We start from the raw sequence: 21,056 nt of genomic DNA on the forward strand, positions 1-21,056 counted from the left end.
AGGATGGAAAAAAATCGATGACACTCTATCGTTTTCCTGCGACCTCTAGTCCATCTTCATTGTACAAATTTTTGCTGGTCAGATGGAAAAACGACGCGAAAAATGAAAACGCAATATAGAAAATCAAAATTGAAGTGAAACCAAGTGCAATTACGTCGGAGTAAAAGGTGCTTAATTTTAAATACAAAGAAAAGACAGCCCAGCTATGGCGTGGCGCTCAGAAAAGTGCTGCTCCCTTGAAAAAAGAGAGCCATAAAAATCGATTCTTCAAAGAAGTCGCACGGACTGCGAGCGAGGCTTTTTCGCGCGGGCGGCGGAGCCTTTGCTTTTAGCCAATTTAGTCAGGGCCTCGAAAAAGTATATATGTGTGTATATACTTTTTTTTCTGCTCTAAAGGGGGGAGGTGAAGAGGTACCTGTGCAAGGTGCATGCCTGTGAATGTGAGTGTGTGTATGCGTGAGTGCGAAAAATGCGAAAAAGAATATCCCCTTTCCCTTCGCCAGTGTGTATTTATTTTGATTGAATATGAAAATCGGACAGGACACTCGAATCATGTTCTTAATTAGCTAATTTCTGACAAATATTTGAGTGTGCGTCGCGCAAATAACAAAATGCCAGCACATGACAATAAAACGTGTGTTATTTGGTGTCTCTCTATGTGTGTGCAGTAACAACAAAGCCAGAGCCAGAGCCAGCGCCAGAGCCAAAGCAAAAGCAAAACAAAGTGAATGACAAAAGTGGAGAATGAAATGGAAATCCACCCAACCACCCCCTCTTACTCTCATCCTAACGGACATAAGTGCGCCTGTGTGCGTGGCGCTAATTGAAGAGCCCACAAAGTTCTCTATATTTTTTTTTTTTTTGGCGCTTCATATAATATAAATGGAATATTTGTATGTTTGTGTTTGTGAGTCAGCCTACAACTTCCACCTGCTTTCCAGATTGCGTGCACACACGATTCCCGCGAGGACAACAAAACAGCCAAACATAATAATAATAATAATAAAAGTAGTAACAAGGAGTCAACGAGGAGCAGGAGGAGCAGGCGCTGCCCACCACCCCAACCCAGTGCGAGTGGTGCATGAATCACTCCCCAGCCCGCATCATCAATCGAAAATCATCCAGAAGCCTCCGCCATGTCAAGTGATAAGATCAAAGTCGCGGTGAGGGTGCGACCCTTCAATCGTCGTGGTGAGTATTCCACAGAAATGTGGACAGCATGTAAGATTATCGCCAGCCCTTGTTGCGAAAATTATGTCACAATTCATTACAAAATAGAGTGAAGGGTTCTCGATCTTAACTATCCATCTCAATAGCTGTAGATCCCCCGATTTTGATAACAGCCCAGCAGGAGTTCCCACCCTGGAGGGATACAATGCGACACTACTGCAGGTTGTTCCAGCAATCAATACTGCCAACGGTACAGGCCGAGAGTGTCTTATTTTTTTAGGGTAACAAAAATGTACATGGGCTTCATGGCTTCCTTTGAAATTCGGTCTCTTTTTTCGAACTGCTGTGCCAGCGGATTTTTTCGCGAGTACCTACTGCCAGGGACGACTACCTACGGGGGGACTAGCGGCGGCGGACTTGGGTGGCTTGTCCCCGGGTCGTCTGACAAACGATTTTCGTTTCCAGCTAATTTCGCGTTTCCCACTGCAGCCATGAAGTGTTGCAAGTGCAAAAAAGCAACAACAACAACAAGATAGAGAGCAACAGCAACAACAACGACGCCGTCAGCGTTTCCAATGTCAACACTGATCATTCATTTGGCTTATCCGTGACTCACCCGGCGTGTGGAGAGCGGAAATGAAGGATGACAGGAAAGGAGAAGGAGGGCGGCTCTACTGTGGGGGGGCACCATACATTCTATACATACATATGTGTGTTTGGTGCGTGGGGCAAGGTCCGCTTGGATTCTCGCTTTATTGATTGAATCCCAAATGTTCCACGATAGCTACCCATTTGTTTGTATTTTGCAGAGATTTTTTATTTATTTTCAAGCAAACCTTGTTGGTTTCTGATTTTTTGTTGACTTTTCCGTTCAAATTAATTGGGTTAGGGGGTAAAGTAGCTCATTTTCCATTAGAAAGTACTACAATATAGTTCCTACTCCTAATCATTACCTTCTAGACGTTTTAATTACTAACTATAACTATAACTAAAAACTATAACTCACTGACTAACCTGCATTCATCATAAATATTTACAAATAAGTCTTTATTTTTAGATGTTTGCCTGTATTTCTGATTTCCGACTCCCCACCCATCATTGGTATTCATGTTATTGGCTTGTTGGCCATTTTTCCGCCCGGAATAGTCACCTCAGCGTCGGTGATAAGCTGTCTAGAGTCGTTATCTATCTGGCTGATAAAGTTTGATGATAAGAGGATACTATATGGGGTTACCTAGGGAAAGGCTTGACTGCGCTGGCCGATGGCAGCAATATATAACATTAGTCAATCGTGGGCAACGTATTTGGGCCATGTCCGTAACTAGTGACCTCTTCATGTTGAACGGCCACCAGAGCGTAAAATGAAAACAGAAACAGAGACAGACATCGCCATCATCGCAAAGGCAGTTTTAAACGCAAAGACAGCAGGCCAGCAGGCTGGCAAAATGAAGTCACAGCTCTGACCGGAGCAGAGAGTTTCTTACCAAAAAGCTTAACCTGTTTTCACCGTCTGACAGTGTGTGTGTGTGTGGTGTGTGTGTGTTTGTATGTTAATTTCAATGTTGGACAATAGCAAACGGTCAGCGACGAGAGAGAAATCCATTTGAGGTTATATGGGCCTCGACAGGGGCTACAAGTCGCCATCGAATCAACTAACCAGAACTACAAATGAGACCATCACCATCGTCAAATAATTTATGACACGCCCGAGCCAGAGCCGGCCTATGGCCAAGACATGCTGATGACCAAAGGACCTGCGGCCGGATTGGTCCTTTGCGGTTTTCATTTCCATGTCATGTCACGTTCTCGAACCTCTCTGGGTGTGTGTCTGTGTGTTTGTCGTTTTGTAATGTAAAGCGGAACGGAAGTTCCAAAGGCCAGACAGCCAGCACACACCAGGATATGGAGGGGATATGGGTGTGTGTGTGGGCAACAAATGTGTCTGCCAGTCAGCCAGTCTGCCATTCTGCCAGCCGGGGTTTGGCTGTCATTTCCTTCCCTTCCACATCCACATGGATGTTTTGTATTTATTGGGTTTTTGGTTTGGTTTTTTGCCTTGCCATTTGCCTGGCTGCTCTCTGCCATTTTCCACTGAATAGGGAATGCGAAGGACACACGGGAGGAGGCATCGCAACTGAAATATTTCCACGATTTATTAGCTGGAATTGTATTTTTTCTTTCATGTTTTAGTCTTAATATATTCCTCATGCTCCAAAAGTATCTATAAGTAATATTTCAGTTATCTATTAGATGCTTTATATTTGTTTGCTTAGAAACAGGAAAGAAATTAGAGACTTATCGTTGGGAGAAGTGACTTCCCGAGAATTGCTAACTCTTTTATCAACCAAGAGCTGACAAATCTGGTCTCAAGAATGCCAAGGGCACTCGCCACCCATTCAGTAGAGCAATCTAATCACTCAGTCTTCAGTCTTCAGTTGTTGTAATATTTATAGCACCGATTTATTTTTTCGTTTGTTTACAATCCATTTGAAAGGTTCTCTATGGAGATTATAGTGGCATTGGCAATTTATACCGTATATGAGCATTTATCGCCCCCCTCCCACCTCTCCATTTCGCACATGGGTACGAAAACCCCAAGCTCTCGCCGGAGCAGAAGCAGCAGCACCAGCACCCCAAGTGCCAAGTGCTACTCTATGTGCTCTCCTCTGTGGGTATAGCCAATGTATAAATTTAAATTGTTTTTGCCACTTTGAACTCGTTATCACCCCAAGCGCGGAATAAAGGCGAAATTATCTCAATTTTCAACTCATCACAGATTTATATATTCCGGAACCGAAATCACTCTCTGAAACTGAACTGATGAGCATTATTTTGGTTTACTTACAGAAATCGAATTGGGTACAAAATGTATCGTGGAAATGGAAAAACAGCAGACCATTCTGCAAAATCCCCCCACATTGGAGAAGATCGAAAGGTGAGACAGAAGACTACCTCCTATGGATGACAATTCTTAAATAATTATTCCATTTTTAATTAAAAACAGAAAACAACCAAAGACATTTGCATTCGATCACTGTTTCTACTCGCTGAACGCCGAGGACGACAACTTCGCCTCCCAGGAGACGGTGTTCGATTGTGTGGGACGTGATATTCTGGATAATGCGTTCCAGGGCTACAATGCCTGCATATTTGCCTACGGCCAGACAGGTACGATTCTTCCCATCTTAAACCCACTTAAAGACAATGACTCACTGCTTACCTTTCTCTTGCAGGCTCTGGCAAGTCGTATACGATGATGGGCTCTCAGGAGAGCAAGGGCATCATTCCACGCCTTTGCGACAAGCTCTTCTCCGCCATCGCCAACAAATCCACACCCGAGCTGATGTACAAGGTGGAGGTCTCCTACATGGAGATCTACAACGAGAAAGTTCACGATCTACTCGACCCGAAGCCCAACAAGCAGTCGCTTAAGGTGCGCGAACACAACGTCCTTGGTCCGTATGTGGATGGCTTGTCGCAGCTGGCGGTGACATCGTACCAGGACATAGACAACCTCATGACCGAGGGCAACAAGTCGCGCACAGTGGCGGCCACCAACATGAACGCCGAGTCCTCCCGCTCGCACGCCGTTTTCTCGGTGGTTCTCACCCAGATACTGACGGATCAGGCGACGGGTGTCAGTGGCGAGAAGGTGTCCCGCATGTCCCTGGTGGACTTGGCCGGCTCGGAGAGAGCCGTGAAAACGGGCGCCGTTGGCGATCGCCTGAAGGAGGGCTCCAACATCAACAAGTAAGTTGGGAATTAGTTTACAGTCTTGGTTTGAGTTGGTTTATTGCTGGCCATGCAGGCTCCCTCTTATGCGGCTGTAACCCGCATCATGGTGACCTGCATCTCCAGCGGAAATCAACCTCATTAAGGTTCTCAACTAATGGCAATCGTTACTAGATCACTGACCACGCTGGGCCTGGTCATTTCGAAGCTGGCCGATCAAACGAACGGCCGGAAAGGCGGCAACGACAAGTTCGTGCCCTACCGCGACTCGGTTCTCACCTGGTTGCTGAAGGACAACCTCGGTGGCAACTCCAGGACCGTGATGGTGGCCACCATTTCCCCCTCCGCCGACAACTACGAGGAGACCCTCTCCACGCTTCGCTACGCGGATCGGGCCAAGCGCATTGTTAACCATGCCGTGGTCAACGAAGATCCAAATGCCCGGATTATACGCGAGCTGCGGCACGAGGTGGAGACGCTGCGCAGTATGCTGAAGCATGCCACCGGCTCACCAGTGGGCGATGTCCAGGACAAGCTGGCCGAGAGCGAGAACCTGATGAAGCAGATTTCGCAGACGTGGGAGGAGAAGCTGGTCAAGACCGAGCGCATCCAGAACGAGCGCCAGCAGGCTCTGGAGAAGATGGGCATCAGCGTGCAGGCCAGTGGCATCAAGGTGGAGAAGAACAAGTACTACCTGGTCAATTTGAACGCAGATCCGTCCCTCAACGAGCTGCTGGTCTACTATCTGAAGGTGGGTTGTAGACATATGGTACCTTTTCATCTTCAATAACACCTTGGTTTCATCTTTCCAGGATCGCACGCTTATTGGCGGTCGAAGCATCAGCGGCCAGCAGCCGGATATTCAACTCTCCGGCCTGGGCATCCAGCCCGAACACTGTGTCATCACAATCGAGGACAGTGGCCTGTACATGGAGCCTGTCCAGGGTGCTCGTTGCTTTGTCAATGGCTCGGCTGCTGTGGAGAAGACACCGTTGCAGAACGGTGATCGTATTCTGTGGGGCAACCACCACTTCTTCCGCGTCAATTCGCCAAAGAGCAACAACACCAGCATGTGCGCCTCAGAGCCCCAGACTCCTGCCCAGCTGATCGATTACAACTTTGCCCGAGATGAGATTATGCAGAACGAGCTGAGCAACGACCCCATCCAGACGGCCATTGCTCGCTTGGAGCGCCAGCACGAGGAAGATAAGCAGGTGGCTCTGGAGAAACAGCGCCAGGAGTACGAGCGCCAGTTCCAGCAGCTGCGCAATATACTCTCTCCCAGCACACCGTACGCTCCGTACGCCCCCTACGACCCGCTGCGGATGGGCAAGATCACACCAAATACTCCCACCTCGCAGATGCGAGTGGAAAAATGGGCACAGGTCAGTGGGAATACAAGGTGACTTCAATTAGAAGCTGGGTGTAACATTTTGGGGTACTTTCAGGAGCGCGATGAGATGTTCCGGCGCAGTCTGGGCCAGCTGAAGACGGACATTATGCGGGCCAACTCCCTGGTGCAGGAGGCGAACTTCCTGGCCGAGGAAATGGAGAAAAAGACCAAGTTCTCGGTCACTCTGCAGATACCGCCGGCCAACCTGAGCCCCAATCGGCGGCGCGGTGCCTTCGTTAGCGAACCAGCGATTCTGGTGAAGCGCACAAACTCCGGCAGCCAGATCTGGACGATGGAGAAGCTGGAGAACAAGCTGATCGACATGCGCGAGATGTACCAGGAGCACAAGGACCGTGTCATGAACGGACTGGTATGTAACTGAACGGACTTATCCTTTCATCCACCTGTTGCCATTGTGCTGTTTACTAACCATTTACAATTGTATCGATTCACACACGCATCCAATTAACCCCTGACTACAGCCCCTTGTAGAGCCATTCTCAGACGATGAGTACGACGACAAGGTAATTAATCCCCACAAGCCACCCAACCACCCAATACATCGACACCACCACCACGACTAAACTATATTGTAGATAGTATGGTTGGGCTACTATTTCCATTTATAAACATGTCTCATTTCCGTAGGACGAGGAGAACAAGCCGCAAGACCCCTTCTACGAGTCGCAGGAGAATCACAACCTGATTGGAGTGGCCAACATATTCTTGGAAGTGCTCTTCCACGACGTCAAGCTCGACTACCACACGCCGATCATCAGCCAGCAGGGAGAGGTGGCCGGCCGGCTGCAGGTGGAAATCGAAAGGATCGCCGGCCAAATGCCGCAGGATCGCATGTGCGAGTCGGTGTCAGAGTCGTCGGGAGACTCCAGGGACGAGTACGATGATCCCGTGGACCCCACGGCCAACCAGATCACCTGTCGCGTGACCATCAAGTGCGCCAGCGGTCTGCCGCTCTCGCTCTCCAACTTTGTCTTCTGCCAGTACACCTTCTGGGGCCATCAGGAGATGGTGGTGCCGGTGATCAATGCAGAGTCCACAGCCCACGACCAGAACATGGTGTTCAAGTTCGAGCACACCAAGGACTTTACCGTGTCCATAAACGAGGAGTTCCTGGAGCACTGCATCGAGGGGGCGCTGTCCATCGAAGTGTGGGGCCACCGCAGCGCCGGCTTCTCCAAGTCGAAGGGCTGGGAGGTGGAGCAACAGCAGGCCAAGGCCCGATCTCTGGTCGATCGCTGGGCGGAGCTCTCTCGCAAGATCGAACTCTGGGTGGAGATCCACGAGCTGAACGACAACGGCGAGTACTCGCCCGTGGAGGTGACAAACCGCAATGAAGTCCTCACCGGTGGCATATACCAGCTGCGCCAGGGCCAACAGCGACGGGTCAATGTGCGAGTGAAGCCTGTCCAGAACTCAGGCACCCTGCCCATCATCTGCCAATCGATCGTGAACGTGGCCATCGGCAGTGTCACGGTGCGGTCCAGGCTGCAACGGCCCTTGGACTCCTACCAGGAGGAGGATCTCACAGTGCTGCGCGAGAAGTGGAGCGAGGCTTTGGGTCGGAGGAGGCAGTACCTGGATCAGCAGATCCAGATGCTGATCAAGAAGGAGGAGAAGAACGAGCAGGAACGCGAGCGCGAGCTGAGCTTGGTCCACCAGTGGGTGTCGCTGACGGAGGAGCGCAACGCAGTGCTGGTCCCAGCCCCCGGATCGGGCATTCCCGGAGCACCTGCCTCCTGGGAGCCCCCGTCCGGCATGGAGCCACATGTCCCGGTACTCTTCCTCAACCTCAACGGCGATGATCTTTCCGCGCAGAACACCAACGATGAGTTGTCCATTGCCGGCATAAACTCGATCCTTTCGAAGGAGCACGGCCACAAGTTCTACACCCTGCAGATTCTGCAGCACTTGGACAAGGACGTGTGCTGCGTGGCCAGCTGGGACTCGTCGATGCACGACAGCCAGGCCCTGAACCGCGTCACCGAGGCCAATGAACGCGTCTATCTCATCCTGCGGACCACGGTGCGCCTGTCGCATCCCGCTCCCATGGATCTGGTTCTGCGCAAGCGGCTGAGCATCAACATCAAGAAGGGCCAGACCCTGACCGATCGATTGAAGAAGTTCCGGCTGGTGCGGGGCGAGAACGCCATCTGGCAGAGTGGCGTTACCTATGAGGTGGTATCCAACATTCCGAAGGCCTCCGAGGAGCTGGAGGATCGCGAGTCACTAGCCCAGCTAGCGGCCAGTGGCGACGACTGTTCAGCAAGTGATGGCGAGACCTATATAGGTAACTATAATCCTTGATCCTAATCCAGTACCTCACCATTAACGTGTGTGGCATTACAGAGAAATACACTCGTGGTGTTTCGGCCGTGGAGAGCATACTGACCCTGGACCGACTCCGTCAGAACGTGGCTGTCAAGGAGCTGGAGACGGCCCACGGACAGCCGCTGTCTATGCGCAAGACCGTCAGCGTGCCGAACTTCTCGCAGGTAAGGATTGGTCACCATCCGACCCCCAGTCCGACTCATCCCATTGGGCCGCTGCCGCTGCCGCTGCTGCGTTGCTTTTGCACATCGAGGCTGTTGCCGCCGCCGCCGCTGCTGCTGCCGCTGCCACTGCTGATATTTGTGCTTTCACTTACTCACCTAACACACTCGAGCAAAATTAACCAAGAAGATCTGACTAAAACGCAATTCTTTCTCTTTTCACACTTTTTCTATGCGCTTTCACCAAACTAACCCCCCAAAAATCAAACAAAATTATGTTGAAACCACCGTAAAAACGAAAACAAAATTAACTCCAAACTTGTAACTCCAAAATTCGGCGCGCACTCCTTGCAATATCTAACTCTCTCTATGTGTGTGTGTGTGTGTATTGGTATTATCCTTGTCTTAATGTTAATGCTGTGTATGTGTGTGTGGAACCAAAATGCTTCTCACTGCGCACATAGGCGGTAAAAGACACCACCAATACCGGGAGTGTAAGTAACTAGTATCCAGTATTCAGTTATCTGTTTCCTATATCCGGTTTCCTGTTTCCTGTAATCCAAAGCCCTATCTTGTATCCTATATCCTATACCCTATACCCTTGTTTCCTGTGCCAAGCACTGTATATTAAGCTTTAGTAGTTTGTATTTTCTTTAGTTACTGTCTCTTCTTGGATTCTACAACTATAATAGTACCTGTTCTAACAATATATTTATGTGCGCCCTTCAGTTCCCATCTTCGATGTTTCGTTTTTGAATTTCATTTATTTTTCGTTTTTTTGTTTTTAACTCGAACATTTTTATTTCATCCTGTTGAATAACATTTGTTGCAAATGCAATTTATGGTGCAAGAAACTCATGAATAAACTTACGCAGATTATGCGCTTCGATGCATCGATGGAGTCGCTGCTGAATGTGGGACGATCCGAGTCCTTTGCCGATCTCAACAACAGTGCCCTGGGCAACAAGTTTTCGCCAGGTAAGCCACTCATCCAATCATTATAGTTTATAGTCTAAAAGTTGATTTACTTCCAGCTGGCCATGGCGCCGGAGGAGCCAGCAGCGGAGTCATCCGCAATCGCCACAGCTTCGGTGGCAAGGGCAGCAGCGACGATTCACCTGGAAAGGCCTTTGGCATTGGTACGTGCTCATCGGAAAAAGAAGCAGCACTTCTTTATACCCGACAGTCTTATTTTATATACTCACCATTAACTTTTGAGCAAAATCGTTGAATCTATAATCCATATAATCGAGTTTTTGAATCCACTATACATAAACTATATTTAAACTAAGTAACTCTGCATATGCTTATGCGAAGCCAATGCGATCTAGTTGCTCTAGAGCAAGGGATTTATCTTTGTGTTCCTACTTGTAAACCATATATATCAGTATATAATCAGTTATGTTTCAAACTATATAACTACATACGTAGCTGTACTTGAGTATATCTAGCTTTAATCGAATCGAACCTAATGGCAACAAGATAAATCCTTTTCCGATTGTTCTTGTGCTTCCCGGACACAAAAATAAGTCTGTTTTCAAATTCTGTTATGCTTAATTTCGCTTAAAAGAGCCAGCAATGTTTTTAAGAAAAAAAAAACCAAAACAAAAGGAAAATCTTTCTATCTCTCGCCTTGCTTAGTTTCAACTTTTCAACCGAAATTTAAGATTTAAATTAAGTTTTAATGTTTGCTTTGCTTTGATGCAACACCTGCAGCAACCAAGCAATTAGCAATAGCAAGAGCAACCACATCAACTCGATCAGAAGACTCGAGCAATTCTCCGTCCCGATGCACTCGACAGCTCTCCATTCCATTTGCTTATCATATAAATTGACATGCATCCCCGAAACCATGAACAAGCCATACAGATCCACACCGAAGCCCACATGTGCAGCTTCTTCAAAGTACTTACAACTTACAACCTTACCTTAACCTATGGTTTCTCACGTGTCCAACTCTTTTCTTCGTTTCCGTTTCCGTTTTCACTTTAAACGTAAATCGTAATCGTAAATCCACGGCCAACAGGCACTATAGCTCTGCTGTCAGGTAAAGGCCTCAACCTCAACTTAAACCTTATGCCTAAATAAATTCAAATCCGAAAGTGCATTCTTGATTGCTATTCATTGATTGTTAGTTGAGTTTAAGTTTGTCTGTCTATCTCACACACCGTCCATCACGATCACTAATCAGCCATTACCACACTCGAATCCCCACTCGAATCACAATCCTCGAGAGGATTGGGCGCCCCTCCCGACATTTAGAAGTGTTTTAATGTAGTTTTGTGTTGGTTCTGTTTGCTGGTAATCTGTCTTCCAATCATACCCAAGACTCTCTCCATCATCAAACAATATATCATTGATGGACACAGGTTGTACATAAATCACCTGGTCACCATTTCATGCCATTCCGAGACCACGCAATCCGGCGCACAACTCACACAGCAGCAACGCACACAGCACGAGCGTAAATGTAGTGATTTTTTGGAACTTACCTAGACCTTAGACCCTTTGGTGTTTATACTGCTACCATCCTAGTGCGTTGCCAGGGATAAGAGCTAGTCCTATCCCTGGCTAGTTTGATCACTCATCCATGACTGTATATTGCATTGTAACTAACCATAACACATAATCATTGTCTTTCCCCGCCCCCGACATTGTGGAATGCAGCGCGTCCAACATTTTTGAATCTCAATTTGAACTTGAACACATTGAGAAATGCGCCAACGAAACGTATGTGGTTTGTCTAGACTTAAGCGTGGCTATCCGTAAGGAGCGATCTTCCAGACACTAATCCCTTTTCTTGAATGTTTCCACAGCTTCGCCGGCTACCACCAAGTTACTGGGTATGCGCATGACCACGCTGCACGAGGAGCCTCTCGGTGGCCACAGGTCTCTGGATGAGGAGCCAGAGGACAGCTACAGCGACTCCGAATACGCCGCCGACTACGAGCAGGAGCGGCAACAGAACAGGAGCTTCGCTGGAGGACGGTCTCGGCTAACGGCCTCCAAGACCATGGACTCGTTCATGGATGTGAGCAACCACTCGAACCAGAGCTACTTGAGCTACACGTCCAGCGCCAATTCAAATATGAAGCATCTGACTGGCTTGGCCACGCTGAGCATGAGCTCTTCCACCAGCAGTGGCTACGGCTCCCAGGCGGTCTCTTGCAACAATCTGAGCAACGAGGACATAGCTTCAATGCGTTCCATGAGCATTGATGAGACGTCAGGTGGGTTATTACCAAGTCCAAGTCTCTAAACTGTAACTAACATCTCTTCTGCTCTTTAGATTTCGATCGAATCAACTCGAATTCGCCACCCAACCGCCAGACACGTGTCAATCCCTTCCTTAAGGACATGCCCAAGGCCAAGACCCAAGATCCATCAGAGCCTCAGGCCAAGAAGCTGCAGGAAACGTTTACGCACCCATTGGAGCTGCCAAAGGAAAACGCACAATCCGACGAGGAAGAACCCGAGCAGTTGCCAAAGAACAACAACAACAACAATAATGTTGAATTGGTCAAACCTGTAGAGGAGCCTGCGATCGTTGAAGAATTGGAACCGCAGGCTGCTGAGCCACAAACCGAAACACAACCAGAGCTTGCCACAGACAATCAGAACGGCAACAAGTCGGCGGAGGAGGAGGTGCTGAAGGGCGAGGGCATCGTTACCGGGGAGCTGCCCGCTGGCAAGGTAGTGCGACGCAAGAAGTCCAACACGCAGCCACCGAACAATCTGAACAACAACAACACCAGCAACAGCACATGTGAGGCGCCGCGTGTCCACCACCGCGCTTCGGTGGCCAAGATGGAAGGCCTGGCCGCCTACATGGACTCCAGCATAATGACGAGCAGCACAGAAATCGATGGTAAGCTGAACAATAGTAACTTTAAACTCGTCCAATCTAATCCGTTCTTTTAAAGATGAGAGCAAAGATGTGGAAATCACGGTGCCCGAGTGGATAGTGGTTGGCGAGTCGGTGTTGATACGCCCCTACAACACCAGCGGTGTCATACGCTTCGTTGGCGTCACAGAGTTCCAGCCGGGTGCCTGGATTGGCGTGGAACTGGATACCCCGACCGGCAAGAACGATGGCAGCGTGAAGGGTATTCAGTATTTCCAATGTAAGCCGAAGCACGGCATGTTCGTGCGCTCCGACAAGCTGATGCTGGACAAGCGCGGAAAGGCGATGCGGGCGTACAAGGCCGCTGAGAAGAGCAACAGCATCAGCAAAGGTAAACACGCTTGATATTATCTAAAATTATAATTATTTGAATTCATTTTTGATTTGGAATTGCAGAGATGAGCAGCTCGATGACTCGATCGAAGAGCCGCGGCGAATCACTAAATGTGGCGGCGCGAAAATGATTGTACCCGAAGTGTTCGCATCAGTTGCAGCGCTGGACTAATTGCAGGCAATCCAGTGTCACAAGCAGCCGGCCAGCAGTGCCAACAACGACAGCAACCACGGCCACCGCCACGGCAACGTGTCACCGGTTGCGTGCAACTAACGGCGCTGCAGATGCGAACAGTCACGGCAAGAAGTGCAATGCCAATCGACGCTCGACGGCCTTCTAAGGCTAATGCTAAGGCTAAGGCTGTCCCGATAAAGGATGTTTAACGACGTAGCCCGTCAATCAACGAACAATGCGGAGCATAATCCACAATCCAACCATATTCTCTAGCTTACTTAACTACTCTCACACCAATGCCGCAAATGAAATGCCGTACACTTAACCCCCACGCTTCTCTAAGTAGTTTAAGGCGGTGTCTACAGCAGAACTAAATACTAATTACTAGCTAAACTAAACGAAAACTAAGCTAAGCCAGGCAGAGATAGTAGTTGCAATGCTAATCTTTTAAGAATCCATGCCGATAATGACGAGCACTTGGTAAAATCGTAAATATTTCGTCTAATGTATGTGTGAAAATGAACAACTCTTGATTCCATTGTTTTGTGTTCGTGTAGTTAATTGTCGTTTTGCTTATGATTACCGATTACCGATTTATACATATATATATATTTTTGTAATGGTTCTTTGCCCTTTAGTTTAGTTCAATTGTTTTTGATATCAAAGTGACTTGGTTAACGATGAGCTTATATTTTTAATTGTTATCGACTATATCCAATATATAAATCATTTGTATATATTTATAATTAAGACCATGCAATAATTTTGTTTACACTATAACCTTTGCCGAGCTCACGCTTTTTTTTAGCGCATTTATATAAAAAATAATATCAATTACAATATTAGCAATTAATGAGAAAGCAGCATATTCTATACCGGCTGCGACCAGGCACAGGAAGCCCTCGTCCCTAAGATGATCCCATCTTTGATCTTAGTCCCCCGATTAAGAAGCTTCGCACTGGCGCAGTTGATGTGTAAATTGTATTATTTTGATGTGATGTATTTATAATTTTCCATTTATATATGCCTTAATATATAAATAAAATTGATTTTATCGTATGATTACCTCCTTATTTTCTCAATTAGCGATTTATCTATTTTAAGTTCTTATATCCCGTCCGGAATGTGCAATATAAGTGTTAGGATCCTTAAGTTGTATTTAATCAATGTTGAAGGTTGTGCGACGATGTTTGTGAAGCGTTATTAAGAAACAAAGTCCATGAAAGCAATAATTGCATGAATATTCGATTTTATGTTAAGATATTGTAATATTCGTTCGAGTGAGGCCCCGAAAACCTCCAGATGCAGCTGGAAGCGTGTATGAATTTTAAACAAGAAACCGATTACCGGCTGATGCACGTTTGTACGTAAAAACGTAAACGTATCCATCCATCCATCCAACCAACCAACATCCAAGACACTCCAAAAACTGAGTCTGAGATAAATTGCAATTTAAAAACAAAACCAAATTACACAAAAAAGTATGACAACAATAAGCGGAGCGATTTACACTTAGAATACCCAAAAAAAATGAAATTAAAGAACTATTACAAGTAAATTCCAACAGATGAGAAAAGTTAAAACCCAACTGGACGATCTACAGCCATTCATCCAGTGTATACAAGCATAAATATACACACTTATATAATATATATTAGGTATATATTTTCGAACTGTTTTTCTACTTGCGTAAAAGCGAAAAGCAACTACCAGAATATACTTGAAAATACGTCCAAATTGAAGAATTCAAGGTCAAGATACAACTACGATATATACTTACAATTGCATGGATATTCATGAAATATAAATATTAACTTCATATTTACCAAAATGATAATCCTAAAGTACTAGAACTCTTAGTTTAGAAATTTCGAGTGCTCTGTGGGAGGGGATTCTAAGGACACCTCCCCGGATGACACTCTACAATTATGGTGTGTAATGTGTGTGTGTGTGTTTGTATGTAGACGCCGCAATTTAATTCCGTTAATCATAAACTATATACTTAATTCTGATTTAATGTACATAGTGGGGCACCAACCAACATCGGCTAAATCACTCGAAAATTATAGCATTTAACAAGCGCAGCAAATGGCATTCAACTAGAGCTTGATTGAGTAATAGAAACCCAGAGACAGAAAATCGAAAGTTTAGCAGCACAGATTGGGCTTTAATTGTAAAATAGATCGAGAATATATAGCTATAGACAGATACAGATACCAATACAGAATTAAATACGTAGCTGTAGGATCGATTGGAATCGCCGACAAATTAAATCGTACCTTGACGTTATTAAAAATAAAATTTAAAAAAATGCAGAACTAATCATATTTTTGTGCTCTAGTGCAGTCCTCCCACGCAATCAGTCCCCGATAATCTAGTTTGCATATAGCATTTAGCATTACGGAATGTTAGGCACACACATATTAAAGGTATATGGGATATATAGGAGCGGTAGAGCCTTCGAAACCGAATATTCGTAAGTTTGCGCACTCTTAGAGCTTTTAGCACGGTCAACGAATAAATGTTATTGTCAGAACCCGACAGCACCCGACAGCAATTCCATCAGTCAGTCGTTATACAAGAAAACTAAATGAAAATAAACTAACCAGATTTCAGCAGAAATTAATAAACTAATCGACATGCTAGATCTGCTTTTATCATACTACACTACATACGAGGCTAAACCATTGTTGATGCATTTGTTTGGTTCTTTTTGTAAGTACGATGATGATCCGAGTTCAGTTGACTCTTCACTTGTAGTAATAAACAGAAAGAAAAAATACAATATACAAAAACGGAACAGAGTAAAACAGCAAAGAAATGCAAATAAATAAAAAATATGTAGGTGTCAGCAGCGGAAGCCATAAAGATAATTTTAGTAATTTACAATTGTTTTACTCCAATTTAGATATTTTAAATGCAAAAACTTCAGAGACAAAAGTCAACAAAAAACACATGCGCATTATCAGCAAATTTAAACAATTTCAGCAAAAAAAAAAACAAAAACAAAAAACAAAAACGAGAATATAAAATATGTACTTATATCTATAAATAACATACAAATATACAAACATGCAATGAATATTTTTCAATGGAGTTGGCTTTTATTCCACCCCGCAGCTGTCACAGCTGGTCAACGAATGTTTGGCCAACAAGGTGGCCACAGAAGCCTTGAACTGGGCCCTCAGATGTCACCCAACTGGTTAGTTACATTTAATTATGGCTTTAAGCAGCACCTCTGGCCTAGAGGGTTCGTGAGAAATGAAGCCACGATGTCTAATGATGTGCATCTTCCAGTCGGAAGAGCTGTTTTGTATTTTATTTATGAAAACAAATGGCAAAAATTTATGTTAGTAGATAAATGCTTACAACACTTTTAGTTTACTGTTTACATAGTTGGTTTTTGTTTAATAGCAGGAGATTCCAGTGGACTCCCGTGCGGTGGAATGCTTTTGTTGCATCCTCATCGTTTCCTGATCACATGGCGACTATGGTCATCGGTGAAGCATTTACATAGGATATACCGACGCTCTGTTTTGTTTCACAAATCTCTCTCAATATATATATATCTAATTACACACACAGAATACACAACACACAGTTAATTGTTATTAGCTTTTCCCAAATGACTTGTTTGCGTTTGATTTTCTTCTTTTGATTTGATTTGCACTAGCTACCACAACTCCTCCTCGGTCCTTCCTTAATATACACATTGGGTGTATAGAAAATATATAATTCTATCCTTCAATTTTTAGATATTTACAAGTTGATGCTCTAATTCGAATTATCATTCGAGTCTGTTGCGTTAGTCAGTTTTTCTCAGTTTGGTCCCCATCCCTCGTTCCCCATTGACTTCTGTCCTTAGTGCTGGATGATCCATCTCTGCGAATCGCTGTGGGGATCGCAGGGCGCCACCTGAGCATCGTCCAGGGTTTTGAGGCCCCTGTGGTCCAGGCACATGCCCGTGTTGCTGTGAACAAGGTGCTGGCGCTCGTACTTCCACTGCTCATTGAACTCATCGTTCTCCAGGCACGGCACCATGACCACTCTATACGGTGGGGACTCGCTGTGCTGGACAGTGGCACAGCTCAATTCGTTGCGCAACACTTGCGTTTTGGTGAAGGAGAAGAGCTGTGACTTTTGCAGCGTCTTGCCACAAGGATAGAGGCCCACATTGTATGGCTTCTCGTTGTTCTGCAGCAGATCGTCGAGGCAGAGGTTGCTGCTCACGGCCTGCACCTTTCCCCAGGCATTCACATCGTGGTTGGGCACGAACTTCTCCGGATAGATGTTCTTCAGGTACCACTCGAAGTTCTTGCAGCGCAGCTTCTTGCGGAGCATCACCCGGTGGGTAACGTCACCGATGTCTGCGTGGAACTTCAGATCCGGTCGGTTCAGGAAGAAGATATTTATATACTCGTCCATCCACACCAAAGCCATGCGGGCTGTGTTAATGCCGTGAGTGTCTCGATCGTTGGGGAATCTACAAAAGAATATAAATTAGATTTGTTAATGAGACCTAATATCAGAGATCAAACTGAAATGTCCAAGGTCACCCTGAGGTTTTTTGATAATTTGGAAGCTATGTGGCTTTACTTCTGAACTTACTTGTAAGGATGGAAGTCACGGAAGATGTGTCCGACGCGGGAGCAGGGAATCGTCTCAATGGTGCCACCACACTGCCAGATGCGGAAGGACATCTCCAAGTTCTCGCCGCCCCAGCCGTCCATCTGCTCATCGTAGCTGCCCACCTCCCAGAAGTATCGCCGGTCCATTGCGAACAATCCACCGGCCATAGTGGGACTGTAAGCCGGACAGATCTCCCGCTGCTGCTTGCACTCTCGACGCTGGCGCTGTTTCTCCCTCTCCGGCAGATTGATCCAGTCGAAGTGGCCGTTCCACTGGAATCCACCCACCTGGAAGGACTTGTAGCCATTGGTGCTGTATTGGAAGTCATTGGCATCGATCACATCAATGATGGGCACCAGAACACTGGTCCGGGACTCCTTGATGCGCTGCAGAAGAGGCTCGCACCAGCCGATGTTGCCCTCGCAGTGAGCATCCAAAAAGATGAGTACATCTCCCGTGGCGATTCGTGCACCGGCCAGTCGGGCCCGGATCAGACCCAAGCTGAAATGAGAAAGGCAAAAACTTTCTTTAGCAATGCCAAGGGAATTTCTTAATGTAAAAACCCAAAACAAAGAAGAATTTATTGGGTCAACCGAAAAACTTCGATGATGTGCCAAGCACGATTTACACTATTTTACAGGGTTTGTAAAATAATAAAAATCAAGTTAAGTAGATTTATATTTTTAAAGCAAAGTTATAAAATACTAAGTAATATTCACAAAGGTTCAAGCTTTTCTCAACGCTTCCGTTTGCTAAAATATGCTAATTCCACATTTATGGGTCATAATTCAGAGACAAAACAGCTTCCTATTATTGGTTTCTGATTGGTGTGGGTTTTCTAGCTCTGCTGGTTTCTATAGCCCCCCATTAAACCTTCACCTTTAGTGCCCAAAAATGTGTCAATAATGTAAGGCCATTAAAGAGTCTGCATAGCACCCATGCTGCCGAGTGTAAATGCACGCAGAAACCGTCGGTCGGTGAGTTACAAAAAGTCAGGCCCAAGCCCGAAAAACACACATAATCGTAACTTGACGAACTGGTTTTCTCTTCATTTTTTAGTTTTTAGCCTTTTGTGCTGTCTGTGAACGTTTGTCGGTTCTGGCCAAAATGAAGATGCTTCTGACATGGCAAACAAGTTATTCAAATGAGTTCATGCCGTTCCAACGATTCGATTAGCGGAATATCTGAACTTTTCCTAGCCCCGTGGGCTTGGGGTTTTGGGTTAGGGTTTTCGGTGCTCCACTTACCGGTTCTTCAGCCTCAGAATGGTCACCTTGCCGGCGGGTATCCTCGTCCGTATATAGTAATCCAGTTTTCCGCCAAGCTCGGGATTATCACTGCCATCGTCGACAAGGATGATTTCCTTCAGAGCCTTCTCATTACAGGTGGTTAGGGTGCTGTGCACAGTGCGAAGTAGAACGGAGTAGGGTTCGTTGAAGAAGATGATCACCACACTGGCGGTGGGCAGAGTGTCCGCATCGAAGTGTTCAGCCGCACACAGCGGATTCCGATGGTCACCCACGCTCCTGTTGTACAGCAGCTGCTCGCTGAGTTCCTCGTTGAGGGCGATCTTCTTGTAGATCGCCTCGCCGCGCACCTTGGCCGCGCCGGTCAGGTGCACAGCCACTCCCTGCTCTCCCAGGCCAACACGCTGCTTCTGCAGGTCCAGCTGAATGGTCTGCTCGTAGGGCGACTGGGTGGCAGGCCGGGCAATCTCGTTCTCACTATCGCTGTAGCTCTCAAACCTGTCGCGCCCATGGCCACGTAGGGCAGCCGGTCGGAGGAGTGGTGCCTCCTCGTTGGGGCTGCTCTGCTGCACCTTGCTGTACAAGATGAAGCACAGAGCCACCAGGATGAAGATAATAAGCTTTCCATAGAAGGATCTAAACCGAGGCAGCATGGTGTCTGGAGTGGAGGTGGGATTCGGACTGGAACTGGAACTGGGAAGGGGTCCGGCACAGGTGGGTGGCTTGGACCGATGTAGCAGACGTGGCTATGGATCGCGTGCCCACTCCTACTGCTACTACTGCTTCATTTGTCACGGCGAGCACATACATACAAGTGTCTGCATATATACGTAAACCTCTCGTGCATATGTTTCTTCGGTTTCGGTTTCAGTTGCCCACGGATTCCAGTTTATTCTGGCCTAAGGCTTTGTGCCGCGCACCGTCGTGTGGAGTGGCTTAAACTAGACTAAGTGGAGGTATTAGTTCTAAGCGCGACTCGCCGCCCATAACGCCAATTAAACAACAACAACGGTATCAAAAACGAACTCTTCGCTTGTTGCTTTCCAGTGTTGGCTCTGGCGACCAGTGTTGTTAAACAACATTTGAATTTTAAATTAATGTAAATGCTTAATACAAATTAAAATTGAATAGATATGTTTTATAATTTTATTTTTATTGAACTATTATTAATTCAATTTTAATTATATTTTTAAAGATAGTCCTCTAACTTTCTGGTATATTCTCTATAACTGGTAAACGGTCCCATTCAGCGGCTTACCAGAGTTGACTAGCATAGGCACTAGTTGCCCGCCCAAATTTGAAATCATGAAGCTTTTTAAGCTTAAAATCGGGCCCTAAACCATCTGCAAAAATTATTTTTGAATGTTTGAGTAGCTGTTCCCAGTTTTCCATGCTTTTCATAGGCATACTTAATTTATTTTATAAAAATTTGTCTAGTTTAGAAAGGTTTCTATAAGAAGCTCAAAAAGGTTTATAAAAGAAGGAATATAAACATAAACATCTATAAAATCTTTCTTTCTACATAAAGCTTTTGTTAATATATAATTAACCTTTCAACAACTTAAAACAAATTATGGCGGTTGGCTCTTTCATTTTGATTGATTTCTTATCTATTAAGTAACCGCTTTTAAGCTCTTAACCTTTTAGTTTATCGCTCAATTATGAATGCAATTTACCACTAAAAAGTCAATAGCTCTCTCCCAACGCACTTTGTGGCCCAGTTGGCAGAGCAATTACTTAAAAAAGCGGAAATTTAAATCAAATAGAGCTTCCTGTCGCGAGTACCGTTGTGAGCTCTAAGCTGAAAACGAAAGGGACTGACCGGGCTGACCGACCGACTGCCCTGCCGCGCACTTGACACCTTTGGTGGCACTTAATGCACAAATGGCATGTTCGTTTGTTGTTAAAATGAGACAAATGGGTTTCCTATTAAAAACCTGTTGCTCTCCCAGCAACGACATGC

At 46.0% G+C, this 21,056-nt stretch overlaps 2 protein-coding genes across 12 annotated transcripts; one reads left to right on the forward strand and one right to left on the reverse strand.

The window, feature by feature from the left end:
- The first annotated feature begins 18 nt into the window (after positions 1–18).
- On the forward strand, positions 19–16,301 carry Khc-73 (Kinesin heavy chain 73). 11 transcript variants are annotated; one of them, XM_070278004.1, is made up of 20 exons: positions 19–167; positions 942–1,191; positions 4,018–4,105; positions 4,175–4,338; positions 4,404–4,920; positions 5,077–5,653; positions 5,715–6,287; positions 6,351–6,665; positions 6,778–6,819; positions 6,944–8,603; positions 8,663–8,808; positions 9,270–9,299; positions 9,681–9,783; positions 9,840–9,944; positions 10,832–10,852; positions 11,473–11,535; positions 11,622–12,035; positions 12,095–12,673; positions 12,729–13,040; positions 13,106–16,301. In XM_070278004.1, the coding sequence occupies exons 2-20, from the start codon at positions 1,137–1,139 to the stop codon at positions 13,171–13,173; spliced, it is 5,832 nt and encodes a 1,943-aa protein (XP_070134105.1). In that variant the 5' UTR covers positions 19–167; positions 942–1,136; the 3' UTR covers positions 13,174–16,301. The 11 variants fall into 11 exon arrangements, with proteins under 11 accessions (XP_070134105.1, XP_070134107.1, XP_070134104.1 ...); XM_070278006.1 differs by lacking the exon at positions 10,832–10,852; XM_070278003.1 differs by lacking the exon at positions 9,270–9,299 and having other exon boundaries at positions 9,657–9,783; positions 13,108–16,301.
- Positions 16,302–16,492: 191 nt separating this feature from the next.
- Pgant1 (Polypeptide N-Acetylgalactosaminyltransferase 1) lies at positions 16,493–20,138 on the reverse strand. Its single transcript, XM_017253079.3, has 3 exons — positions 19,094–20,138; positions 17,826–18,347; positions 16,493–17,700 (listed from the first exon to the last, which is right to left on the reverse strand). The coding sequence occupies exons 1-3, from the start codon at positions 19,744–19,746 to the stop codon at positions 17,079–17,081; spliced, it is 1,797 nt and encodes a 598-aa protein (XP_017108568.2). The 5' UTR covers positions 19,747–20,138; the 3' UTR covers positions 16,493–17,078.
- Positions 20,139–21,056: the final 918 nt, after the last annotated feature.

This window comes from Drosophila bipectinata, chromosome 2R (genome assembly GCF_030179905.1).
Source record: "Drosophila bipectinata strain 14024-0381.07 chromosome 2R, DbipHiC1v2, whole genome shotgun sequence".
NCBI classification, from domain to species: domain Eukaryota; kingdom Metazoa; phylum Arthropoda; class Insecta; order Diptera; family Drosophilidae; genus Drosophila; species Drosophila bipectinata.